Genomic DNA, 27,313 nt, shown 5'->3' on the forward strand with positions numbered 1-27,313 from the left:
CTCTGGGTACTCCAGTTTCCTCCCCCGGTCCAAAGACATGCATGGTAGGTTGATTGGCATCTCTGGAAAATTATCCCTAGTGTGTGAGTGAATGAGTGTGTTAGTGTGTGTGTGTGTATGCCCTGTGATGGGTTGGCATTCCGTCCAGAGTGTATCCTGCCTCGATGCCCGATGACGCCTGAGATAGCCACAGGCTCCCCGTGACCCGAGGTAGTTCGGATAAGCGGTGGAAAATGAATGAATGAATTATTTATAAGTTTTGGTCCATGATAGTCAGAGTGTGCTGTATAACACATTTGCTTTATTTACATTAGTTTAAGCATTTTACACTGTTGATTGCTGAATGCAAACCCGTTCAGAATAACATTAACAAAAATAATGGTAATGATAATAAATAAAATAAGAAAAAACAAATAAGAAGAGAATTATGCTCTATTTAACAACCACATAAAATATTAAAACACAAAATACATCCAGATTAGTGTCTCTGTTAAAAGCGTCTCAGTTTAAATATGTGTATATAGTGTATGTGTTTAACATTTTTTGCACAGAAAGCTGATATAAACAACAGGATATGTACAGCAAGGTCTGATATGGGTGCCGAAATATCGGCCGTGTGCTCCACATGGCAAATCTCACAGTGAGAATTGCACATCTTGTGCAGAAGGAGCTTTACAAGGCCACTCCAGATGAGCCTCCTTCATCTATGCAGAGATAATTCAACTTAAGTTGAGTTCAAGAGCCGACCCTTGATCTCAGGTGTCATGGCTCTATCGTGTGGGCAGCCATCTTACAGGCCACAGCGGAGATCAGCGCCGCCCCTCGGCCACTGCCTTCTTCTGACTGGATGAAGGTGATGTCGCAGTTCGGGTTCAAGTCCCAGACGGCTTTGTGAAACCGCTCTTTGAACCTGGAACAAGGGGTAAATTAATTAGCGCTAGGTATCGATCGATTCTGCCTGTATGTCTGTTCAGATAACCGATCACATACTACAGTGGCGTGCATGTTTTATGTGTGATTTGTATTATTGTCTCACTGGGGAACACACTGAACAACAATTTTGGCATTTTATATTATATTTTGAATCACAAATTCAGCAATCAGAATAGCTTTTCTCTTCAATAAAACTTTAGCTAATAGCAAATGATAACATGGTAGCTAATAGATTAACATAGATTCTAAATATAGAACTAAATAGATTCTATTTAGATTAACAGGTGGTCAAAGACTAGCATTATAAACATGGTTGTCGTGAACTAGAGTTATTTATTGAAAGGTGGTCAAGAACTTGCATTATACTAAGCATGGTGATTAAATACTAGAGTTAAAGTAAACAGGGTGGTGAAAAACTAGCATTATAGTAAACAGGGGAGGCAAAACCTAGCGTCATTTAAAAGTTAATTAACTTTTGTGTAATTAAACGTTAATCAAAGTATTCAATCTACACTAAGTGGCATCCGTCAAATAATCCCATTAGCATAGAAACTCTTAGCTTTGGTAGCATTGTACTTGTTAATTATTTTACACATTTTGTTATGAAAGACATTTTTTTTTCCCTAAAAGCAGCAAGTTTTTTGGTGCTCCTCACCATGGGTGGAGTTTGTAGACGGAGCCGTCCACTCCCACAGTGATCTTCAGCTCGTCCACACAGCGGCGCTGCCTCATGATGTTAATAACTGCGGCAAGTCCAGCTCCACAAATGTGCGCTGCGCGAGTGGAGACGCTCTCACAGGCCAAACGCACAATGTCACAGTCCAGCTCGGATGGCAGGACCCCCAGTGAGCTCAGGATGTTGTAGATTTGTTTCCTGTCTCCTGTGTCACTAAAAACGGAGAACTTATATTGCAGTGAACAGGATAAACACAAATTAGCTTCATAGTAAACATGCTAACAAGCTAACAAGGGTGAACAAGCTAAACACATACTAGTTCTATTGTAAACGTATTAAATGTTTATGTAATGTATATTAAGTGTTTAAGTTAGTAGAAGCTTTTCTGTTCATTTTCTTAAAATCTAAGCTAAATATCCAGTGTTTTAATTATTTCTCTAAAAGTGTAGCAGTATGGGACTCTGAGCTATGAATGTGAACTCTGTTTTCCTGTTTAAGTACCATTATATATATACAGCACACAAATTGCTAAAATAACCTGCGGCTTTGTAACTATTAATGCTAATTTGTTTGAAAACCGATCGGCTCATTTGTCGATCTTTTGAATCTATTAGCATTTTTGGTGCTAGCCGTGCATATGGGTGAATGTTTGACTAAAAAAAAGTGACTGTTGTAGACTGACCATCATTATGGCTATACTACTGAAGAAATTCTGAAACGTAGATAAACATAGTGCATAAACATCAAGTTCTAAACATCTTGGTGCCATGACCCAGATGGCACACTAACAACACCCTGGTGAGTTACACTATTATTTTTATACCGAGAGGAACACTGGCTGGGTTTTTTGTATGATAGGATACACAAAGGGAGTATAAGGGCTATTCTATGAGGAAATTTTGTTTGTTTGCTTGTTTTAGTATCCTTGTTTTTTATCCTGTTACCTCATGAGTAGTGAAGGGCAAAATCCAGTCTCATATGGAATGGTGGACTGGTTTAATATCTTCAAAATGCCTCAGATTATAATCTGAATATTTTTTGATACCTTTCAATCTGGGAGACAAAGTGAGTCTCGAAGCTGCCGCGTGTCTTCAGAATGTCTGAAGCTTCCCCGTTGAAGAGCAAGTCTTCATTCACCAGCTTCATCAGAACAAGACGGACCAGCTCGCCCATATACTTCCCACTGATCAGCTTCTCGTAGCTAAGAAAAAAAACAATTAATTCATTTTGATTGGTTCTAACAGCTTGCGAAGTGACCAAACTATTGAAACATTTGTTGTTGTTGTTTTTGTTGTTGTTTTTGAACCAGTCTTTCAAAATGACTGTGCCTTCACAATGTCGTTTATGGTGTGGAGAGGTTTTTATATCTTGAATAAGATTAGCATTAGACGTAAGAGCAACAAAGCAAGGGAGGATCTCACAAGAACAGTCAGAGAAATGTGTGTGTGTGTGTGTGTGTGTGTGTGTGTGTGTGTGTGTGTGTGTGTGTGTGTGTGTGTGTGTGTGTGTGTGTGTGTGTGAATTCAGTAAAACCAGTGTTAAATGAGCCCATAAGGAGTTAATAAGACAGGTGATGTTAACCGCGCACTGTAAACAGCCATTAAGCCGGCCACATCGCTAATGATCTGCTATAGTAGCCATTAATCTCCCAGCACTTGGTTTGGCTCGGACATGGCCTCAGTTCTGACAGAAAAACAACATGGTTACCTGGTAAACCCACAAGAGCAAGTGAAGAGTCTCAGTCAAAGCAATAACACACACAGGAAAGTGTGGGAATTTTTAAGATAAAGTATTAGTCTTTTCCTGACAAACGTGCTTGCTGACGTCAGCGCTGGAGCATTTCAAGGAACAACTTGTGTTACAGTGTAGAGGCAGGTGCACGGTGACATACATAGACACCGTGGCACGTGGCATTGAAGTCACGGGGACTGTAAACTGTGTTGGTTGCTACTTAGTGAGCTGTAATTCTATCTAGCTGTAAGTCTATCTGTCTATCTGTCTGTCTGCCTGTGTGTCAGCTGCACCACACCAATTTGCCTGTGTGAACATATCTGTCTTTCTGTCTGTCTGCTTCACCAGAGCTCTGACTCGCACAGTGTCTGTCTGCCTGCCTATATGTCTGTGTGTCTGTCTGTGTGTCTGCTGTAACATGCTAATAACCCTTACACCACCTGTCAGTCTGTCTATGACCATCAGAGAATTATTTGTCTTCATACGTGTCTGTCTGTCTGTCTTCTGTTTGTCTGTGTGTGCTCACCTGTCTTCCTGCTTATCTGTCAGTCTGTCTCGCAGTGTAGCATTATATTCTGCCTATGTTTCTGACTATGTGTCAGTCTGTATGATTGTCTGTGTGTGTACTGCAACACAACAGTAACCCTTACATCACTTGTCTGTCTTTTTGCATGCTTGTTTGTCTGTCTGTCTGTCTCTGTCTGTCTGATTGATTGTCTGTAATTTCGAGGTCTATCTGCATGTTTGGATCTCTCTGAATGTCCGCCGTTCTGTCTTTCGGCCTGGGTGTCTGCCTGCTTCTCTTGGGGTTTAAAAATATTGCTCTTGGTAAGTCATTCTCTCTATTTGTATTTGTGTCCATCTGGTTTTCTAAGAGACTGTCTGTTCTATCTAAATATGATAATGGCATAGTGTCTGTTGGTTTTATTAGTCAAGTGCATCTAATCTCTTTCTGTGTACCATGTAATTTACTGTTCTGTTCTAACTTGTATTAAGTGACTCACAGCTGTTTTCCAGGATTGATCGATGACTCATCCACTACTCGGTCGTATTCCAAACGAAAGTCTTCCAGCTCTCCATTTCCTCCGAAGGCTCCCCACTCAGTGTTCACACACATCCGTCCCTCCTCTCCTTCCACCAGCTCCACTGAGTGCATCTCCTCCATGTAGCACACGTTACAGCCCGTTCCTGAGACACACAGCAAGCAATAAAAGACTTTATGACTTTTATCCTATTGTTAAACTATGCCATGCTCCTGTCATAAATGGAGTATGTGCATGTGTGTGTTATCTCTCCTTACCTACTATCATGCCAACCTCACAGCTCCGGTCTTCATAGTAACAGGAGATCATTGTGGCCACCGTGTCATTCACCATTGCAACTATGTCCATCTCAAAGTCCTACAGAGAGAGATTTAACCACTATTAATTATTTCCAGAGTGAACATTGCATTTGCGTTCAACCTGATCAGAACCGTTTGGTGATCCTACATTAAATCTAAAGAAGCTGGTGTATACTGACCCCTCTCCTTTTTATGGCATCTCTAAGCAGACCAACCACATTGTTGCCTTCAGCACCAGAAGCCTTGAATCCTTTAGTCCAGTTCAGTAGGATTCCCTAAAAAAAAAATCACAAAACTTCATATTAATATGATACGCAAATTCTTCATATCATATTAGAAATTTACCAATTCATTCCACGTCTACTTTGTTTGGCCATCAGGAACTCACCTTATCGAGGTCCTCATGACGGACTGGAAACGAGAAAGTGAATCCAAGAGGAAGTTTCTTATGTTTGATGTGGTGCTTATCCAGAAAGTCAGATATACACTCTGCGATGTAATCAAAGAGCTGAATGGGACGGACAGAAAGGGACGTTATATTTTCTCAAAAACTCTTATCGTTTCGGAATTATGAGGAAATATTTTATTTTGACATACCATTTCTGCAGTCCCGGTCATGGCATCCTCGGGGATGGAGTACATACGGTGCTTGGTCTCCACCTTCCAGCCTCTATCCTCATCCTCACCCACCACCACCAGCATCACACGGAAATTAGTGCCACCTAGGTCTAAAGCCAGGAAGTCTCCAACTTCTGAAGGAATACATACATATAACTTTAGATACTGGGAGCAGTGTAGCATCTTGCAAGCTGCACACAATCTAAATCACGAGCTAAACCATATCTGTGTCCGAGTACCACAGTTTGGTTTTGCTTTTTGGAGATACAGACATTGATCTACTTATACAGTATTGAGTGTGACAGGCGTAGATGAATTGCTAGCTACATTCTTCTCATAATTTTGGTGCAACAGTAAAACCTTTCTTGGATAAAGAAGAAAATTGTGTGAATTACATTAGTGATATTTAGCAAATTATTCCATAAAATTAATTCCTAACAGAAAGCAGGTTAAAATCAAAGTGTTAACCAAAGCACTGGTAATCATATAAAGTTATTTATAGATTTATTTATTTAGTTATTTATTTAACCGAGAAGTTCCTTAGGCTTAAATCTATTTTTTAAGGGTATCTTTATTTTGAATGAATGATTAAGGTAATTATTATGATACAGCAAATTTCAAACATTTAAAAAGTGGAGTGTGAAACTGACCAGAGCCTTCAGGAGTAGAGCAGACATAAGTGGGCAGCATTTTAACGCTGGCTTCCTCATGTGTTTCCACACGAAGCCCTCGGTTCATCTCCCTCTGCATCCGTCTCATCACCTCCTTCAGGTCCTCTTTACTGAGCTGGAACTCAGACAGGATTTGGTCCACCTTCACACACACATACACACACACAACACACACACACACACACACACACACAACACAGACAAAGGATTTACAAAAGGTAGATTGTTTCAAGTCAAATACACATTAAAAATCATACTCGAAATCCATGTTGTAAGTTGTAATTTAGTACATTAATCAATATTACCATATGAACTTTCTCCAACACTGACTTGTAAGAGTTCGGCATTACGAGCCTCTGTTCGCGGACAGCAATGAGGCATGGCATCTTTGCGAAAGCTTTGCAGGAAATGTGTGTGAAAGTGTTAAAGTGTGTCTGAGGGGCAGTGAGATGCTCCTCTCCTTTTATTACCCAAGCGAAGGAAAGGAGGTCCAGGTACTTAGTACTCTGTGTACATACACCCCTCCCATCTCTTAGGCACACACACACACACACACACACACACACTTACCCATTGGGAGTCAAGGACACAATATGTCCTGGAAATGGATTCTAACTGTGATGCAATGTAAATATACATTCAACTAAATATTTTATTCACATCTTTGAAGTGTTCTGTTATTATTTTTCCATTAAGATAAATATTAATTAATAATTATATACTATAACTCTGAATAAATTTACTTTCATAAATATATTTGCAATTTTACTGAGATAAATCATTTATTCTTTGTTTTGTTTTTTTTGTTTGTTTTTTGCAATAACTATATTTAAAAATAACTTTTTTATTTAAGTATTTTATTAATTTGTTGTATTTCTGTATTTTGGCCTTGTTTCTCTACTGATTCTTTAATTTATAGTAAAAGTTCTTGGCAGATATTCAAAGATTTGCTTATCAAGTGGGTGAAATGGGTTTTAGGCTAAAATTAGAAATTAGAAGTGATGTTGAACTCATATGTTTTCTAAATTTAGATGACTCTGTTTGCACAGACTAACTTTATTCAACCCTGGTGTAAATATATCTCAGGCTAAAGTCCAAACCACACATCGTATGTTAGAGAGATAAGAGTTGACTAAAACTGGGATTTTTTAACATGAGATTCAGTTCATGCTGTAATTTTAGAATCAAGGATATTTTAATAATCATTTTATACAATTCGAGGATTTTAACAACTTATTTAGGTAACTACATGACAATGTTTGAAGCAACTAGAATATATAGAAAATACAAAAATAGGGAATTTATAAATCATGAAAAAGGAAAGTAGGGGTAGAATTTTTAGATTAGAAATTTTAAGATCTATTTGAAGTTTAAAAACAAGCTAGGAATACATTTAGCATAACTTTTGAAAACATTTGTAAATCTTTTAGACAGTGACTACACAATTCAGTTTGGATAACAGGGTTGTATGTTCAACGTGATCTCATCAACAAGTTTCACCAAATCAATTACAATAAAAGAAAAAAGCTTGCTTCACAGCAATGTGTTCAGGTGACCGTTTAAATAGATGTACATAATAATGCCAAAATAATTATTCATGTTGTTTTTTTTTTTATTAAACTTTCATCCCTATTGCTAAGATTGAAGATTCCTATTATAGAGTGAAAGATTTACTGATACCATACAGTTATACCTTTATATTTATAATACCAAAATAACTTTTAGCTACGTTTCTGTAAAAGATACTAAACAGGAGTCTGGGATGTAAACTTTAACTTAAAGGCTTTTGATTCTTATTTATGGATAATAATATAACAGTAATGGTTATATTAAACTGGTACTTTACTATCCGAAGGTAGTTTTTCTGCTAAGATCTCTAGAAACACCTGACCTTCACTTTCACAAAATAACTATAAAAGATATTTACATTTGATTAAGTATTGATTTTTGTTTTAAATGGAAATTCTGAAATGAGTTTCATCATTTTCATGACAGCAGTTTCTGAGTGATAATATAAGTTATATAAAATATATATATATATAATACTGTAGCTAAATAAACCTGTTGTGAAGGAGAGCTTATCATTAGAAGCAAACATTTTTCAGGTGATGATTTACTTGAGGATCTTCTGATCTAATCTTTTCTAAATGTTTAATAAAGCTGTGTCATGGTCAGGGTCATGAGCAAACCGAGATATAATTAGCTCTTACTGCTGGGTCAAAGTTACAGAAATGTGAGGTACAGATAGAACGTGACCGAGGTGTCATAACCCCTATTTGGCTCATCTGTCTGATGACATATCGCTTAAACTTTTGCAAGCTATCTACCTGAAAGATGAGCTGATATCATGGAAGATCAGATGTTAAATCCCAACTTTATAAAGTTTAATACCTGTTTGCAAAAATTTGGACGAATCTGAATGTCCAATTTATCTGTGACAAAGTGAAAACAATTGTGCTTAAAATCAGTGGAAAACTAAAAAGAACTCAAGAAGGATCGAGGAAATAGTGTGGGGGAATATTCTAGAAGTTTGATTTTCCTACTGAAATGACAAATACGACCTAATTTTTAAAGGACAGCTAGTTTAAAGTTTAAAGTTTTTAATGTAGGATACAAAATAACTTATAAAACTGTGTGGTAGCTAAAATAAATAAGAGATTGAAGAAGGAGTGATTATTTTGAAGCTTTCCTTCAAAAAAGTCCTGGATGGCTCAAGATGTCTGTATATCTATATCAGTGGTGTGTTGTAAACAACGATGTCATGATGTAAACAATGGTAGCTGATTCACATGATTTGACTCATTTGCTTTTAAACAAATTATTAATGTCATGTATTTCTGATTCTCTAATGTTGTTAATCTCGTGTAACACGTGAACTGATACCAAAGAGCAGCACTTTAATATAATTAACTGGATGGCTTGCAGAGTGTAATGTGTAGTGTAGTGTAGTGTAGTGTAGTGTGGTGTAGTGTGGTGTTGTGGAATGTGGTGTTGTGTATTGTAATGTAGTGTAGTGTATTGTAGTGTAGTGTAGTGTAGTGTAGTGTAGTGTTGTTGTGTATTGTATTGTAGTGTGGTGTTGTGGAATGTGGTGTTGTGTATTGTAATGTAGTGTAGTGTATTGTAGTGTAGTGTTGTTGTGTTGTGTATTGTAGTGTAGTGTAGTGTAGTGTAGTGTATTGTAGTGTAGTGTTGTTGTGTTGTGTATTGTGGTGTAGTGTAGTGTAGTTGTGTATTTCATTGTAGTGTAGTGTGGTGTAGTGGGGTGTTGTGGAATGTGGTGTTGTGTATTGTAATGTAGTGTAGTGTAGTGTAGTGTAGTGTTGATGTGTTGTGTATTGTATTGTAGTGTAGTGTAGTGTAGTGTAGTGTATTGTAGTGTAGTGTTGTTGTGTTGTGTATTGTGGTGTAGTGTAGTGTAGTGTAGTGTTGTTGTGTTGTGTTGTGTATTGTGGTGTAGTGTAGTGTAGTGTAGTGTAGTTGTGTATTGTATTGTAGTGTAGTGTGGTGTAGTGGGGTGTTGTGGAATGTGGTGTTGTGTATTGTAATGTAGTGTATTGTATTGTAGTGTAGTGTAGTGTAGTGTAGTGTAGTGTTGTTGTGTTGTGTATTGTGGTGTAGTGTAGTGTAGTGTAGTGTAGTGTAGTGTAGTGTAGTGTAGTGTAGTGTAGTGTTGTTGTGTTGTGTATTGTTGTGTAGTGTAGTGTAGTGTAGTGTAGTTGTGTATTGTATTGTAGTGTAGTGTGGTGTAGTGGGGTGTTGTGGAATGTGGTGTTGTGTAGTGTAGTGTAGGTTTGTAGTGTTGTGTATTGTATTGTAGTGTAGTGTTATAGAGTGTGGTGTTGTGTATTGTAGTGTAGTGTTGTGTTGTGTATTATAGTGTAGTGTTGTGTTGTGTATTGTAGTGTATTGTAGTGTATTGTATTGTAGTGTGGTGTTGTGGAGTGTTGTGTAGTGCTGGTTGTGTATTGTAGTGTAGTGTTGTGTAGTGTTGTGGAGTGTGGTGTTGTGTTGTGTATTGTAGTGTATTGTATTGTAGTGTGGTGTTGTGGAGTGTAGTGTAGTGTAGTGTGACGCTGTGTAGTGCAATATTGTGTAATGTGGTGTTCTGTAGTGCAAAGTTGTATTGTGTGTGTTTGTGTGTATGTGTTAAAGTACTGCAGAAAGGTTACACAACTGTACAATGCATTACTCAGTGACACACATGTTGCTTCACCTGCATTACACATAAGAGGGATTATTTCAGAGCGTTCAGCATTTAGTCAAAACAGAACAGTATCTGTAGTGTAGTGTTGTGTAGTGTTGTGTGTGTTTTGGAATGTAATGTGGTGTTCTGTAATGTACTGTAGTGTTGTGTCATGTTGTGTAGTGTAATGTGGTGTTCTCTAGAGTAGTGTAGTGTTGTGTAGTGTAATGTGGTGTTCTCTAGAGTAGTGTAGTGTTGTGTAGTGTAATGTGGTGTTCTCTAGAGTAGTGTAGTGTTGTGTAGTGTAATGTGGTGTTCTCTAGAGTAGTGTAGTGTTGTGTAGTGTAATGTGGTGTTCTCTAGAGTAGTGTAGTGTTGTGTAGTGTAATGTGGTGTTCTCTAGAGTAGTGTAGTGTTGTGTAGTGTAATGTGGTGTTCTCTAGAGTAGTGTAGTGTTGTGTAGTGTAATGTTGTGTTCTCTAGAGTAGTGTAGTGTTGTGTAGTGTAATGTGGTGTTCTCTAGTGTAGTGTAGTGTTGTGTAGTGTAATGTGGTGTTCTCTAGAGTAGTGTAGTGTTGTGTAGTGTAATGTGGTGTTCTCTAGAGTAGTGTAGTGTTGTGTAGTGTAATGTGGTGTTCTCTAGAGTAGTGTAGTGTTGTGTAGTGTAATGGGGTGTTCTCTAGTGTAGTGTAGTGTTGTGTAGTGTAATGTGGTGTTCTCTAGTGTAGTGTAGTGTTGTGTAGTGTAATGTGGTGTTCTCTAGAGTAGTGTAGTGTTGTGTAGTGTAATGTGGTGTTCTCTAGAGTAGTGTAGTGTTGTGTAGTGTAATGTGGTGTTCTCTAGAGTAGTGTAGTGTTGTGTAGTGTAATGTGGTGTTCTCTAGAGTAGTGTAGTGTTGTGTAGTGTAATGTGGTGTTCTCTAGAGTAGTGTAGTGTTGTGTAGTGTAATGGGGTGTTCTCTAGTGTAGTGTAGTGTTGTGTAGTGTAATGTGGTGTTCTCTAGTGTAGTGTAGTGTTGTGTAGTGTAATGTTGTGTTCTCTAGAGTAGTGTAGTGTTGTGTAGTGTAATGTGGTGTTCTCTAGTGTAGTGTTGTGTAGTGTAATGTGGTGTTCTCTAGAGTAGTGTAGTGTTGTGTAGTGTAATGTGGTGTTCTCTAGAGTAGTGTAGTGTTGTGTAGTGTAATGTGGTGTTCTCTAGAGTAGTGTAGTGTTGTGTAGTGTAATGTGGTGTTCTCTAGAGTAGTGTAGTGTTGTGTAGTGTAATGTGGTGTTCTCTAGAGTAGTGTAGTGTTGTGTAGTGTGGTGTTCTGTAGTGTAGTGTAGTGCAGTGCAGTGTAGTGTAGTGTAGTGTAGTATGGTGTTCTGGATAGTGTTGTGAGGTGTGTGTGTGTGTGTGTGTGTGTGTGTGTGTGTGTGTGTGTGTGTGTGTGTGTGTGTGTGTGTGTGTGTGTGTGTCTGTGTGTGTGTGTGTGAAGGCAGAAAGAATTACACAACCGCAATGCAGGAGTGTCCCAGGATCAGACTAATGCATTACTCAGTGACACAAATGTAGAACATTTTGTTGCTTCACTTGCATTGTACACAAGAGGGATCATATCAGGGCTTTCAGGATTAAGTCCAAAACCAGCCAAGAACTAAACTCAGGTCTTCAACCGTGTTCGAGATGAAAAGTCATTTGGTTATCTGAAAATAACTTTTCAAAGATCTTTATAAATCAGTGATTGGTTTGGGTTTTGGCTTTATTTTGACTTGGTTTCAATTCAATAAGTTAAAAATAAAAATCTTTTAAATAAGTACACGTCATGTTTATGTTGCTGCTCTGAACTGAGACAGCATAAAGTGATTCTTGTTCATTCATCTTCCCATACAGACTGTGGGATGCTAATTCACCACACACAACACACACACACACACACACACACACACACACACACACACACACACACACACACACACACACACACACACACACACACACACACACACACACACACACACAGAATCAATTTTGAATCACCAGTCCACCTACAGGCACATTTTTGTGAAGTCGGAAGAAACCTGTTAAGACACGTTGAGAACAATTATGTAAGACTCCACACAAACAATAACATAAGCTCCAGGACCGAGATCTTGGAGGTCTCAATGATTGTACTCATCACGATGAGAAATTCTGCATTACCTTCTCCATGGTGCCAAGGTTCATCTCTGTACAGTCATGGGTGCGACACTTTCCAAAGGAGATTCACATCAGTCATTTCAATCTGTGTATCAGGTGGGAAGTTTGTCTAGTGATGACTGTGACAATTACTCTGCTCCGATTGTCATCTTCAACAAACAGTGACACTCAACATGCTGTCTGGTACATGGAGAACTCCTATGTTACTCAAGAATAAAGTCCACTCGGTGTGATTCCCGATCCCTGTTTTCTAATAGTGCATCATCGTTGTGCAGGTGGATCCTCTATCACATCGCAGGAACCTTACTCCAGCCTTCAGAAACTCCTCAACACTTCAATTCCATAGTTGCATCAGTGTTTTATATCACTCATGTCGTCATATTTACAGTAATCCTTGATGTTGATGACCCAGGTGGTAACAACTGACATCGATATTTCATCAGACTTCTCCAAATAAATTGGTTTCATTCATAAATTTTCACCTTGGTCACTATGCCAACACCAAAGTACCCTTTTCTAAGAATTCGTCAGAAGCGTCACAGACCTGGCCCCCTCTATGGTCGCCTTGGCAACCCTGTCGGCTGAGGTCAAGGCTTGAATCTGCGCACTGCTTGTGGAAAACACTTACCTCGTTCTGGGGTAAAGTGGCCAGCTGGATTTGCTAAATGGGGCAAAATTAGCGAAGAAAAACACTGGAGTGCAACTGCGTGACGTCCGGAAACCGAAGATGGTTAGAAACAACTAAAACTTTTACAAATTTCCTTTCAAACTATTTCTGTACTCATGTACTCACCAACAACAAACCACCAAGCCTTCCTTGCTTCAACAAGGAAACTGATGGACAATTGCAGTTTTTGTCTAAATCTAAGGTTTTACAAGTAACTTACAAGTTTCTTTCCGTTTCGTTTCTAATAGAGAATTGCTTTATAAAGTAGATTTATAAAAAGTCAATTTGATTGGAGTTCAATCTCGAAGAAAGAGAAAGGAAATACTGTCCACTTGTACTTCTACTATTACTACTACTACTACTACTACTACTACTACTACTACTACTACTAATAATAATAATAATAATAATAATAATAATAATAATAATAATAATAATAATAATAATAATAATAATAATAAAGAAAGTGGATTCCAGATTGTCATATTTACTCATGACAAACTGTAAAACTTTAGGAACTATTTCATGAGACAGGAGACAAGATATCGTATGGTTCCATGTACAGCATCTTACAGACAGGTGCTTATCTTTTGAGGAGAGTGATAGGAGAAGACCTAAACCATAGAGTGGAAATTTCCAACTAATACTGGAACAAGATTAGCTGTATGTGATGGCCAGGGAACAGTAGATCACTCTGCATACGGTCAGTTTAAGAAGGTTCAACAACCCGAGACCAGCACTTCTATTCCATTCGCTAAGAGTCTGCCTTGTCTTCCAGATGTCACTGTTATCTGTAAGCGTCTCTTTTTTAAAGGTTTTATTTCTAGCACAGTCTTTACCAGTTTGTCCGTTTGCTAAACCATAACTACTGAATCGTCCAGAGCAAATCCTATTTTTAGCTTTGACGCAGGCTCCTGTGTAAAGTGATGAAACCAACTCGATGAAGAAGAGGGGAAACTCTTCAGAGTAAAAGAGTAAAAGAAACGCACACAACCAGGTCTGATAAAATATAGAGTACAGTGTGAGATTAAGACAAAATAATGAAAATAAAAAAAACACCCAGAATTTGCAGAAGCCTTTAATTAACACAAATACATACAGCGAGCCTGTAGAGAGGGTTAAGGGTCTTGCTCAAGAGCCCAACAGTAGTAGGGTCTCAGCACTGGGGTTTGAAGTCCAACCTTCTGATCAGTAATCCAGAGCCATAACTGTTGAGCCATCACTGCCAATGGTCATATGATTAGACATTAGTCCAGATCTGTTTCAATCGTTAAAGGATGCACTCATTTTATTGGCATGTTACAGAAATGTTGTCTTTATTTGGTTCCCAGTGCGATGAAGGAAGAGATTTCCACAAGACTGTAAATCTTAAGATTCTTAAAAATCTTAAAAATCTTTATGTCATCATTATATACTGTATATACATTACAGCACAATGAAATTATTACTTTACATATCCTAACTTAGGGGGGCACGGTGGCTTAGTGGTTAGCACCTTTGCCTCACACCTCCAGGGTCGGGGTTCGATTCCCGCCTCCGCCTTGTGTGTATGGAGTTATCCCCGTGCCTCAGGGGTTTCCTCCAGGTACTCCGGTTTCCTCCCCTGGTAGGTTGATTGGCATCTCTGGAAAATTGTCCGTAGTGCGTGCGTGCGTGCTTGCGTGCGTGCTTGCGTGCGTGCGTGCGTGCTTGCGTGCGTGCTTGCGTGCGTGCTTGCGTGCGTGCTTGCGTGCGTGCTTGCGTGCGTGCTTGCGTGCGTGTGCCCTGTGATGGGTTGGCACTCCGTCCAGGGTGTATCCTGCCTCAATGCCCGATGATGCCTGAGATAGGCACAGGCTCCCCGTGACCCGAGAAGTTCAGATAAGCGGTAGAAAATGAATGAATGAATATCCTAACTTTGGAGGTTGGGGTCAGAGCACAGGGTCAGCTATAATACAGCCCCCCTGGAACAAAGTTTAAGGGCCTTGCTCAAGGGCCCAATAGTGTGAGCTTGGCAGTGCTGGGGATTGAACCCAGAGCCTTAACCGCTTGAGCCACCACTGCACTGCGCTGATCCAGAACTTGTTTTCTTGTATCATTCCATAAAGGGTAAAGCTGTAGTGGTATAAACAGAAGACTGACATGATTTTCAGCACACTAAGTACGGAATAAACCACTCAGAGGTATGCTGTTAGGGAAAATAATCAACAATGGTGTGGTGTGATATTGATGTAGCCTGGTGTAAAGCAGAATGACTCTTACAGTACCACCCCAGTGCTAATTATTCTCCATGAACAGCACATGCCCATAATGTTTTGCTTCTTTTATACACAATTATTTTGCCAACCATTACTTTTTTTTGTGATTTTGTACAATTGTAACTATTTATATTTACCTTTAATATTGTGGAACTCTTTAAACAGATCTTCCCTAATCAGCATCTTCTTCTTCTTCAAGTCACGAAGACAAAACCTACAGCGTGTCATGTTATAGACAAACTCGAACGTATCTTCTTTCCTGAAGACTTTCCTGTGGAGTTAATTAAAGTGCTGATACTGGAAACTCCTTCCATAAATGGGAAATAAACATCTCATTACAGAAGGCTTCATACATACATCAGCAATATCATCTTAAAAAAAAAATAATTAATTAATGAATTTGATGAATGAATTTGAGCAAGTGTATTAATATGAACATTTTAAAAAAAAAATGTACTTAAATTAAAGCCAGCACTACTGCCAAGGCTGCTGTTATAGAACATTAATCAACACCTTTTGTCCTATTTAGTATTGAGGTATAAAATCTAAAGTATGTAGAAGACGAGAAGTTAAATTTAAAATGCAATTGTTTTTATAGCATCAAGGTTATAGTAACATAAGTGTAATATAAAGTCTCTCTCTCTCTCTCTCTCTCTCTCTCTCTCTCTCTCTCTCTCTCTCTCTCTCTCTCTCTCTCTCTCTCTCTCTCTCTGTTGTTCTAACCCCAGGAATCCAGCTACTTGGGCCCTTATCACGACTGCTCTTTTAGGGACCCTCTAACTGCCCTTTTTAGGGGACTGAAAGTAGCATTGAATTCTTTTTATAAAGCTCTTAGTGATAAGGTGAGCTATACATAAAGCCCCTATCAGCTCCCACAGACCCGGACACACACGCTCACACTCACACACACACACACACACACACAGAACTACAAGGAGCCAGCAGACATGGTGAGCCTGCACTATCCCAGAATGGATAGCAACAACAAATGAAAATGAAATGACATGAAATATTGAAAATTGTATTTCTACAAATTCGCAATAAACTGCTGTTCACAAACTCTATAATAAATAGAATTGCAATGCTTTGTGTTTTAAATCTTTGCTTCCTTTTAACAGGCGAGTAAGAAAACAGCAGCGAAGAGAAAGAACACCCAGCGAGCTTCCTCTAACGTTTTCGCCATGTTTGAGCAGTCACAGATTCAGGAGTTCAAAGAGGTAAAGCATATTGACCGTAATATGATCATGATTTATAAATCGTCAATCAAATATAAAATATCAATCATGTTATGGCTATTTAGTATTCTATTTTAATCTCACACCGTGCAGTAGAATACATATATTTATATATAAATATATATTATCATGGGTTTATTTACAGGCTTTTGGCTGCATTGATCAGGACCGAGATGGTGTGATTAAGAAATCAGACCTGAAGGAGACTTATGCACAATTAGGTATGATATTAGATTGTTAAATTTTAAGTTTTACATACAAAATATTTTAGCAAAAAAAAAAAAAAAAAGAATTAAATAGTGAAAAGTAAAAAACAAAATTGTTTTATGTTATAAACCTTTCTCTAAATGATTAAGATTCAGTGATTTTTCAAAGAAATAAAATATTTACACGATGATGATAAGGAAGTCGTGGCCTAATGGTTAGAGAGTCTGACTCTTAACCCTAAGGTTGTGGGTTCGAGTCTTGGACCGGCCACGACTGAGGTGCCCTTGAGCAAGGCAACTGCCCCCCCCCCCCCCTGCACTTTGGATGGTATAAACACAGAGAACAAATTCTGAGTATAAGTCACCATACTTAATCATATGTCACATCATTTTAAATTTAATTGAAGGGTTTTAATGATCATGTTTCAGGTTATTCAGTATTGATAACACTGTTGTGTCAATGTCAAAAGTTAAAATATCAGATATCATTAATGTCTGAGTTTGAAGATAAGAACTAAAGGAAATAGCTAAGATTTTGAAGAATGAAGAACATTTAACTTTTTTACCTACGAGTTTACAATCAGGCGTTCAGGTAAAACGTGTGGATTTTAAGAACGCTACAGTTCTGCTAATTTCTGCCAAAATCACTGACTTCTCCTTTAAGAATACTGAAATCATTGACATGTATAACGTCTGCTCTACTGACAGATTAAAAAAAACAAAGATATACAATTTAAACAAATAAAGAACCTGAACGTTATCTCTCTTGTTTTCGTCCTCTCTAAGGAAAACTGAACGTAAGCGACGAGGAACTGGATGCCATGTTGGCAGAGGGGAAAGGCCCCATCAACTTCACTGTCTTCCTCTCTCTCTTTGGAGAAAAACTTAATGGTATGAAAACTTGGCCATTTTAAACTGAATACAAAAAACATTTATTTTATTGTGGTGTTCAAATAAAGTGAGTAATGTTTAAATAAAGAATAACACAACAGACGAGAGACCAAATATGAAATAACACAGCTTAATGATGGAGTTATTGCTGTGAAATGTTCGAGAGACAAAAAAGTTTGTTGTTATCACTTATGATATAGCTGCGGTAAACGTGCTCTCTCTCTCTCTCTCTCTCTCTCTCTCTCTCTCTCTCTCTCTCTCTCTCTCTCTCTCTCTCTCTCTCTCTCAGCAGCATCATTTTACAGTTCAGTCATTATTAAGCAGAAGTTCCTGTTTATGAACTGTTCATATATATAATATTATTATATATAGTATATTATTATTATTATTGTTATTGTTATTGTTATTGTTATTGTTATTGTTATTGTTATTGTTATTATTATTATTAGTGTCAATTTATTTTATTTTTTTTTTACCTCAGTTACACAAAACCCCCGAATTAAACTTATTTCATGCTGATAATTTTAAATGTTGATTATTATAGTATGTAAATGACCATTAGGACTCATCTCGAGCTGACCAACATTTCTTTGTACAGGTACGGACCCAGAGGACACCATCCTCAACGCATTCAAGCTCTTCGACCCCGAGAGCACCGGCTTTGTCAAGAAGGACGAGTGAGTGTGCATAGACAAATCATAGAACTTTTATTTCTATCTAAATTTGAAGGTCAAGAATTCACAAGATATTTTCCCCCATCTCAGGTTCAGAAGACTTCTGATGAACCAGGCAGATAAGTTCACAGCAGAAGAGGTTTGTTTGTTCTCATGGTTTCATAGCCAACTTTGGAGCTGTCTTAGAAATATATTCATTTAGCACTTAATTGGTTAAAGTTTAAGGTACACTGTTGCTAGGCAACTGAAAAACTAAGTTATGTGAGCATAGTGACGGGGGAAAATGCGAGGGTTAAATAAGACAAAAACATCTATATTTTTCTCAAAATTGGGAAATACCTGTGAAAAAACCTCTTAATTGTCCAAATTACATGCATAAGTCAACACATTGTGTGCCGTTTTCATCTCATTGAGGACAAACCTTTTTTGTATTATTATTTGCATTGTATTTTATAAAGTAAATCATTTTAAAAGCAGTTTTTGTTCATTTTACTAGAATTAATGTTATTCTGCCTATAGTTAGTGATTCAGCAGCACAGGTATGTGATTCGACATTATATAAAGTGAAAAGTGGACATACCTGACATGTTTGCATTGTTTAGCCAGTTACTATGCTTGCAAGAGGTATAAATAATCAAATTGCTGGCTTTATGCTCGATATAGCAGTTGCTGAGCAGCTTTGCCTTTGACATGGTATTTATTACTACCTGTGTCAAAAGGTATAACAGTAGAGTTATGAGTGCAGAGACTCTCAACAGGGGATTGTTATACTGTAGCTGTTCTTCTATTTAAAAGAAATTGTAATGGAAGAACAGCTACAGTATAATTTCTTCTTTTTAAAAGAAATTGTAATGGGTTTTGTATTTCTTCATATCTTATCCAGGTGGAACAGGCTTTTTCCTTGGCCCCGATCGACGTGTCTGGGAATATCGACTACAAATCTCTTTGCTATATTATCACACATGGGGATGAGAAAGAGGAATCGTAAAGAAAATACAAATAACATAGATGAACCTTGAATATGTTGAACTGGCTGTTGGATGAAAAAAGGTGAAATTAGTGTGGACACTGTGTGCGTTTGTTAGAGGAGAGCAGTATTTCAATAATAATAATAATAATAATAATAATAATAATAATAATAATAATAATAATAATCAGAATTAAAGGAATACTCCAACTTTCTCCAGTTTAATCTCTATCTACCCCATCTATAGTTTATATGCAATTATAACAGAAAAGAATCTCATGTTTTGACTGAAAACCATTAAGTCCAAATTCAATTATAATTTAAGTCTAAGTGCAGTTGTTATATTCTGTCAATAAACATTTACCCCAAAAAACACACATATAATATTGTATTTCTTGTTCTTCTGGTATTATAAAGTTTTATATATATGTTTTTTATTTGCTTTGCCTTATTATACAACAATTAGTTATACTAATTTGATTGGTGCAGACACATGCCAATAGTAATACACAGTATAATTGCACTGGGTCATTTACATGAGCACCTTTTAATAGGAAAGTACAACGCATCGTCTATTTGGATGCCACAATTAAAAGTATGAATGTAAATATTATAAGATCTTATAAAAGCATGCTGATTTTCGCTAGATGGCAGCACGTGACCGCTTTTAATTCAAGAAAATAAGCTGTAAGTCAGAGTGAAGTCAGTTTTTAAAGAGTTTCATTTTCGAACACATCTTGAGTTTCTCCTTAAACGTGTCTCTTTAAAGAGTTTTAAAAATTAATATTAAAAAACAAAACAATCTTTACGCAATGCGATATGTTAAAGCAAGCAGCAATGTAATGCGCATGCGCATATCTGTCAAACGCTTTTTTGAGGCTGTTGGCACGGTTACGTTTCCCACCCACATTCCGTAAATCCCGCCTACTTCTCATAGGCTTAAGCCTCTGAACTGTCCAATTGGCGTTTCTTTTCAGAGTGTTTTATAATCTAGCCAATCAGAACTAAGCATTTTTTTAGAGCATTGACCAATTCCAGAGCAGGAGGTGGGACATTAGATAATGTGGGTGTGAAAAAAAAAACTCTTGTGGCATATAATATGACGTTTCGGGGCTACTTTCTCCTAATGGAAGGCGTTTTTTGGATTTATCGTATATATTTGCTCACCACGGGAAGTTTAAAGTAAACTTTCGGTAGCTATATCTGTTTATTTTGAGATGACGAGACGCTGTTTGTGTTTTGATAGAATGGAAGTAGTTAGCATGCTAAGCTTTAGCATCTAGATAAAGTTAGCTCGTTAGCTCGAGCTGAAAGAATAACATGACAACTTAAACAGCTTGTGTATCTGGGAAAATACTGCATGCCGAATATTTACGGCGTTATTTTTAAATAAAATATATATATGTGTGTTTATTTATAATTCTATAGCTGTCTAACGAGATCATCTTAGCTACTCGGCTAACGTTAACGTTACATTGAATGACACGTCGCTAGGCTAGTTTTTTTTTCTGGTTAGCATGTTGCTAAAAGCTGTAAAAAAAAATCTGACAGTTTGTTTTTTGACAGGAAAAGTTATACGCTAAGCTTGAAATGTCGCTATTAACTAAAAACTTTATACGTTTTACTTTTAAAGTGTAAAATTATAAGCGTTTTGAGTTTCAACACTAATTTTTACTGAAAGTTTTTTTGTTAATATATTTAGTTTAATACACGTAAAAGTTATATTGTTTGGACCTGGTTTTAATTGTGATTTAAAAATACTTGGTAATAAAATAAAAAATAAACAAAACATTAAAAAAAGAATTCCAAATTAAATTTTCAAAAATATTTAAAAAATAGAATTCATTTAAAAATAATTTTTAATAACAAGATACTCTACTGTAAAATCTTCTAAAACGTGTCACTGTAATTATTTCATAGTAACATATGCAAGCTGTGGATATCAGACACGTTCCTGTACGCATAGCATCCTGGAGTTTGCGGATTTATTCGGTCTCTTGTCTCTTGTGGATAAAATTTGATGGCCTAAACTGTGAGCGTAATGATGGCTGATGATGAGAATGGAGATCAGAGCTTGGACACGGTGAGCTTGCAGACGGAGGGCAGTCATTTTGGAGACGATGGAGAAAGCTCTCTGGGCTCTGACTCCGAGATCAATGGCATGCCAGGCTACAGAGAGACAGACAAGTATGGCTTTATCGGAGGAGCACAGAAGTATTCGGCCGAATCGTAAGTATGACATATCACTTGCAGGATAAAGACACAAGTAATTATTTAAGTTGTGAGTAAATATCTACGATTTACAGAGTTTACAGAGTTTTCTGTATAATCATATTAGGGATGAGTATTGCAGAATGGCCGTCAGATCGGATTTGACCTTCCCCCGATCTACTCGTCCATGCTGATCGATGTATGCCTAGAATGGATGTGTTGCTCAATACAAAGTTTCATGAAAAACTTGGAAAGCAGCAGAGTCTCGCGTTAACGAAACGTTATTTCAATAAAGCACTGATGGATGAAAAAAGAACTTCAAGAATTCAAAATCCTTCCAGAAAATGTGTTAACAGGGTGGAGGCTGTAATAAACAGGAAAGATTGCTATGCAGATGAGTAATTCTTATTTATAAGTAATAACTAAAAAGATCGTTATGCAAATCTCACTATCAATACTCTAACTTGCATTCACAGCATCTGGCAGGTGTCCTTATGCAGAGCAAATTATGGTTATCTCATTTATACATCTGAGGAGTTCAGGGTTAAGGGCCTTTCTCAAGAGCCCGACAGCGGCAGCTTGCTGGTCCTGGGATTTAAACTCGCAACCTTCCGACTGAGCTATCACTTCCACACTCGCACATATATGTTCTTTTGTTACATCTGAAGCACATTAACTGTGTTGTTTGGGACAAAATACAGTTTGGTCCGTCTTAGTTTTGTCCTCAAGGTGTGCAAACTTTTGCACTCAAGTAAGCATGTGTCCCACAAGCTGTTCCTCTGATGATAAAAATAAAACGTCAACGCTTTATTTTAATCCATATGGTTTAAGATTTCACTAAAAAGTCGATTCACATGTAAGGAAGGGTACACTAGTAAAAGCTCTCCCAGACTCCCTTTGTAGCAGGTCAGTGTACATCATGGCAGTACTGCAAGTTTTGTTGAATTACTTCTTCATGTAGTTTTGATTTTCTGATTTCGTTTGCTGTTTGTATTGCAGCATTGCTGTCAGCTGTGAGGTATCGGTCGATACGTTGATACTGATCTGTTTTGCGTCGTCAGACAACATTCTCAGCATAAAACACCTCAGTTGATCGGAATGAAAAATATGTAAAATCCAAACTTTCAAACCGCACTATCAACTTTAGTTTTAATCAGCACGTTTAGTCTTAATCTCTGGGATGTGATAGCCTAGACGTTACGGTGCGGGACTGCTGATTAAAAGGTCATGAGTTCGATTCCCAGGTTCACCAAGCTGCCACTGCTTGGACCCTGAGCAAGGACCTTAACCCTTAAGTGTAAGTCACTCTGGATAAGATTGTCTGCTAAATGTCCTGAAACGTAAATGTAAATCCCTGTTTGGACTTGATTAGTTTTACACAAGACGGTACCATAGAACATCTTTGTGAATCTCTCCCATCATCCAAGCTGCTTCTCACTGGATGCTTTTTCTTTATTGCACCATTCTGATTAAGCTCTAATGAAAACACTAGTGAAAATCCCAGGAGATCATCTGAACTACTCAAGCCAGCTGATCTGATCTAGCATCTGATGGTTGATGTGACATTACTCAAAACTGCTGGTTCATACCTGAATGATTTTATGCATTGCACCGCTGCCACACGACTGGCCGATTAGATAATTGCACAGACGCGTTCCTCTGTCCGATGAGCGTATATCGACAGTTGTTATATTGACAATTATTACAGTTATTCGTAAACTTTCGATTAGAAGTTTCTTGCCTGTTGCTTCACTAATGTGTCGTTGTCTTTGGATGTTGGTCACTGTGGAGACTAGCTGAGTCAATAGAGTGATAAGCTGCTCAACGTCAATTACTGACAGTGGAATCTATGTTTTCCTTATCAGTGACAGACAAGTCAGCCAAGGCAAGCGAGAAACGACGGACGTGATCAGATAGACATTAAATTCTTGGTGGAAATGTTTTAAACCGGAGCTCAGCGTTTTCCGCCGCAAAACGAGTACTGCGAGTTGAATCTCACAGTACACTGTATAAATGATTACGAGCACAGGCCGTGGTGTGTCTGTGTGGTCTGGAGGAAGAAAGGGAAGAAAGCCAGTTGCTTACATATTGCAGTCATGCGCTCAGAGATAAGTGCAGAAACCCCCGGGAGACTAACTACGGGTCATTCTCTCTCTCTATGAGCCGGATGTCGTGTTTACGTCCGCCTTCCGAGCGCAATCCGCTAACTAGCTACACGCCTGCTTGTGTATTTAGTGCCGTTTCAGCACTGTGGAGATTAACACCACGTGGATTATTTCCACTTCTCTGGTCAAGTGCGAGTTAGTAGGCAAGTTATGGCACTGAGTCAGAGCTTCTTAATTAGGCAAGTTTTTCATATTCACATCAAAAGGGAAAATATGGAAGCAGCTCCTGTTAGACTATGAGGTTAAAACAGTCAAAGATACTGATGCAAATACAAAATATACATTTCAACCATTTTATTGTTCTGATTTAGAAGATGTATATGTTAAAAAAAAAATATGAAGGATATATAAAATTATATAAATCTGTTTTCAGAGGGCGGGCACGGTGGCTTAGTGGTTATCATGTTTGCCCCACACCACCAGGGTTGGGGGTTCGATTCCCGCCTCCGCCTTGTGTGTGTGTGGAGTTGGCATGTTCTCCCCATGCCTCGGGGGTTTCCTCCGGGTACTCCGGTTTCCTCCGGTAGTTCAGATAAGCGGTAGAAAATGAGCGAGTGAGTGTTTTCAGAAGGAGGTTCGTTCTGGCCGTATTCACTAACGATATCTGGAAAAAAAATTTGACAATTATTAAGTAAAATGTATATTATAATATAATTTATCACGTCAAGTCAAATGAGTCTTTTATTCCATAGATGGGGGACTCGAGTCATATGACTTGACTCGAGTCAGACTTAAGTCGCAATTTTGAGACTTGAGACTTGCTTGACAAATATTTAAAAAAAGACTCGACTCGACTTTGACTTGACATTCATGACTCGAGACTTACTTTTGACTCAATATTACGTAAATAATCAGCGGCTGCGTGTTTGTCAATTTGTGAAGTAACGGTTTTAACGTCAAGAAAGACATTGTACATTTTGATAGAGGTTTATAGTTACATTTAAAGTTGCATAACATTCACCAAACACATTAGCTTCTGTTCTTATCTCTTAAGTCGGATAGCGAATGTGTCTAATTAACAAGAAAATACAAAGGCAGCACATCGTCCATCCTGAAGATATCTCTGATTTTTTTTAACTAAACATCTTTGTGTGAAAAACGTCACCCTATCAACGACTTTAGATGTTTCTTTATTTGGTAAGAGCGTGATTTTAAACTCTGAGGGATCAGGGTATTGTGCACTATTGGAAGCAAGAGGAAGATACCGTAATGTTTGTTTTCGTGATCTTTGATTCCTGAGCCAGGTGCATGTTTAGGGTAGGAAATCTCTTTCTAACAGTGCAGTTGTTTGTCAGGTCGAGCCTGTTTTCTGTTAAGACCCATCCGCTACCTCGACGCCTGCGTGACATGTCTGTATAGCGGCTTTAGTTCGTTTAAGCCCCGAACACACCCTCAAGGGCCAACGATGACCATATGTGCTTCTGAATCATCGCAGGAAGTCGAACGGAAACCCTGTGATGTTTTTTCTAAGCGAGCATTCACTTATTACGCCTCACATTAGCCTCACCCTCCGAGAAGGAGAAGCACTGGGTGTCGTGCCAAGTGTGTCAGTAATGAATGAAGAACCAAAACGAGTGGAACTTTTAATTCGATTTAAAGCTTGAACCCAAACAGAGAAATCTGTGTTGCTCAGTGACAGTCAGCGAATCGTGCTTCCCTGTTTTGTGATTCGATGTCGCTCCTGTCTCTGATTTTATAGACACCCAACTTTACAGCTTCTCCTTATTTCCTAGGGGCGGAGCTTCAAAGGCACAAATCATTCAAATGTCAAAGAAATGTCAGTCTTGTGGGGAAGGTGTCTTGAGATTGGAATAATATTTGGATCCAGGGGTAAAGTTCGTGCTTCTTGGAACTTCTCAGTCCTCTCACAGGTCCCAGATGGTACGATCAGACTTTAAATACAGAACGATGAAATCTGGAGTTATGTACAGCGCACATAGTGGAGCCGGAGTGTGAAATAGTCGATCAGGCGGCTCTGTTATGCTGAGTGGACACCATGCTTCCTGTTTGCTCTGGTTTATGGGCGTTTCGAAGCCCCGAGGTCTCCCACACACACACACACACACACACAAAAACCGTCTCTATAAGCCAGAGCGAATCTCCGGTTCAAACCCTATCCTGATTTTTCTAAAAGCATTCATTACCTGCTTGAAAGGAAAAGCAAAGTTTGCATTCTCTCTCTTTCCTTCCTGATTTACTCGAGTTCTGATTTAGCAGATTTTTGGCCCCTGTTTTGTTTTTTTCCTCTCTTTATATGTTGCATCATTTCCACGTTACTCTGATACTCACAGTTCTGCCTTACTGCAAATGTACTCACCTAGAAAAAAAAGGAAAACCCTGTAGTAAGATTTGACATCTTTTTTAGTAAAACCGTAGGACAAGTTTTTTTTCTTTTTTTCTCTCGATCAGATGATCAGCATCGTACTTGTGTCATGATTCGAAGTTTTTAGCTCTGTAAAAAAACATCAGATTAATTAACTACTTAAAAACTCAAGCCTGCGTGTACAGTATATATAAGACAGGCCAATAGGAACAGGTAAAAGAACAGTGTTGTCACAGCGTCACATGTAAGTTAATAAACATGGCTTCCTGATATAAATCTAGCTTTGGGTTGTGAAACTCGACCATGCTAGGAGATCTCAAACTTTTGGTTAGCTAGTGAGCTCGGTTGCTGGCATTTAGATATAAGAGGGATTTCAGTGTCTCGATTTGCATAATCACTGAATTTTGCTTATTGTGTTCATCACTATCATTACTAAGTGTTTTTAGACATAGCAGAAAAGGCGTGAAATGGTCATGTAGCACTTTCAAAGTTCAGATGAGTTTGTTAGATCGCGGCTTCGTTAGTTTTAGCTAACGTGTGCAGTGCAATCTGTATGAGCTACTGAATAATCATTCATTCATTCATTTTCTACCGCTTATCCAAACTTCTCGGGTCACGGGGAGCCTGTGCCTATCTCAGGCATCATCGGGCATCGAGTCAGGATACACACACACACACACACACACTCTCATACACACACAATCACACACTACGGACAATTTTCCAGAGATTACTGACTAATCAGATAAAGAAAGAGAATCATAATTATGAGTTCTCAGAGGTCATCAGCCTCAACTGTAATTTTATTTGATTAACGCATTAGGAACAGGAAATATTCATCATAAGATGTTCAAATTTGTGAGGCTTTTTGTTTTCCCGATTACAGGAGAACAGACATCACTACAAGCGTCCACGTCTGTGCCGTAATAACAGGGACTCGCGTATAAACATTTTAGCAGACAGAACAAAATGTAATCTCATTTTCAGATTATATGGAGGATTATTATCATTTTAGACACGCACAAATTAAAAAAAAATGGTAAAAGGAAAAAGAGACCAAACAGGAATACAGACTCGGTTTCGTCTTGGTGAGTTTGTTGAAACTTGTTACACACTTCCAGTATATTTCAAACGTGGATAAAGAAGAACAAACGAAACCAGCAGGACGACTTTGCGCCAAACAACAGCGTAGTGCTGCGAATTCCTGTCTGAGCCACGTGCGTGCGCGTATCGAGGCACTGATTAGTACGTGGGCGGATGTGGTGAGCTTCAAAATATCATTGTATTGGGTTGCGTTCTCAAATAAGCTTTAGCGGTGTTACAGGAAAAAGTTGTACGATCTATGGTATCGTTTACTCAAACGTGTCAAGGCAATTTTTGCAATTTAGCCGTTCGATAATAAAT

The 27,313-nt window shown here is 38.1% G+C and overlaps 3 protein-coding genes across 7 annotated transcripts in view; 2 read left to right on the plus strand and 1 right to left on the minus strand.

Annotated features, from left to right (window-relative positions):
* Nucleotides 1-281: 281 nt before the first annotated feature.
* Nucleotides 282-6,438, minus strand: gck (glucokinase (hexokinase 4)). Of its 2 annotated transcripts, none has more exons than XM_027151866.2 (10): nucleotides 6,277-6,438; nucleotides 5,951-6,113; nucleotides 5,280-5,434; nucleotides 5,071-5,190; nucleotides 4,862-4,957; nucleotides 4,641-4,740; nucleotides 4,345-4,528; nucleotides 2,655-2,810; nucleotides 1,589-1,822; nucleotides 282-910 (listed from the first exon to the last, which is right to left on the minus strand). In XM_027151866.2, the coding sequence occupies exons 1-10, from the start codon at nucleotides 6,355-6,357 to the stop codon at nucleotides 763-765; spliced, it is 1,437 nt and encodes a 478-aa protein (XP_027007667.1). In that variant the 5' UTR covers nucleotides 6,358-6,438; the 3' UTR covers nucleotides 282-762. The 2 variants fall into 2 exon arrangements, with proteins under 2 accessions (XP_027007667.1, XP_047656067.1); XM_047800111.1 differs by having other exon boundaries at nucleotides 6,302-6,422.
* Nucleotides 6,439-12,820: 6,382 nt separating this feature from the next.
* myl7 (myosin, light chain 7, regulatory) lies at nucleotides 12,821-19,589 on the plus strand. 3 transcript variants are annotated; one of them, XM_027151204.2, is made up of 8 exons: nucleotides 12,821-13,063; nucleotides 15,966-16,079; nucleotides 16,356-16,454; nucleotides 16,618-16,693; nucleotides 17,465-17,569; nucleotides 18,168-18,246; nucleotides 18,334-18,382; nucleotides 19,127-19,589. In XM_027151204.2, the coding sequence occupies exons 1-8, from the start codon at nucleotides 13,061-13,063 to the stop codon at nucleotides 19,229-19,231; spliced, it is 630 nt and encodes a 209-aa protein (XP_027007005.2). In that variant the 5' UTR covers nucleotides 12,821-13,060; the 3' UTR covers nucleotides 19,232-19,589. The 3 variants fall into 3 exon arrangements, with proteins under 3 accessions (XP_027007005.2, XP_047656069.1, XP_027007003.1); XM_047800113.1 differs by lacking the exon at nucleotides 15,966-16,079 and having other exon boundaries at nucleotides 12,829-13,063; XM_027151202.2 differs by lacking the exon at nucleotides 12,821-13,063 and having other exon boundaries at nucleotides 16,038-16,187.
* Nucleotides 19,590-20,255: 666 nt separating this feature from the next.
* Nucleotides 20,256-27,313, plus strand: part of tbc1d10aa (TBC1 domain family, member 10Aa) — a 17,687-nt gene continuing 10,629 nt past the window's right edge. The window contains exons 1-2 of one of the 2 annotated variants that reach the window (XM_027151562.2): nucleotides 20,256-20,403; nucleotides 21,131-21,439. In XM_027151562.2, coding sequence (XP_027007363.1) covers nucleotides 21,252-21,439 — 188 coding nt within the window. In that variant the 5' untranslated portion in view covers nucleotides 20,256-20,403; nucleotides 21,131-21,251. The remainder of the gene's footprint in view (nucleotides 20,404-21,130; nucleotides 21,440-27,313) is intronic. The other variant, XM_027151563.2, reaches the window with a different exon arrangement.

The sequence above is a fragment of the Tachysurus fulvidraco genome, chromosome 14, assembly GCF_022655615.1.
Source record: "Tachysurus fulvidraco isolate hzauxx_2018 chromosome 14, HZAU_PFXX_2.0, whole genome shotgun sequence".
Classification (NCBI taxonomy): Eukaryota; Metazoa; Chordata; class Actinopteri; order Siluriformes; family Bagridae; genus Tachysurus; species Tachysurus fulvidraco.

Coding starts and splice junctions, on each gene's coding strand:
- myl7 (XM_027151204.2), top strand. Junction 16,455..16,617: donor AGATTCAGGAGTTCAAAGAG/GTAAAGCATATT, acceptor GTTTATTTACAG/GCTTTTGGCTGCATTGATCA. Junction 17,570..18,167: donor CTTTGGAGAAAAACTTAATG/GTATGAAAACTT, acceptor TTCTTTGTACAG/GTACGGACCCAGAGGACACC.
- gck (XM_027151866.2), bottom strand. CDS start 6,357: ATGCCATGCCTCATTGCTGTCCGCGAACAGAGGCTCGTAATGCCGAAC. Junction 4,529..4,640: donor TGAGGTTGGCATGATAGTAG/GTAAGGAGAGAT, acceptor TGTGTGTCTCAG/GAACGGGCTGTAACGTGTGC. Junction 911..1,588: donor GTCTACAAACTCCACCCATG/GTGAGGAGCACC, acceptor CCCTTGTTCCAG/GTTCAAAGAGCGGTTTCACA.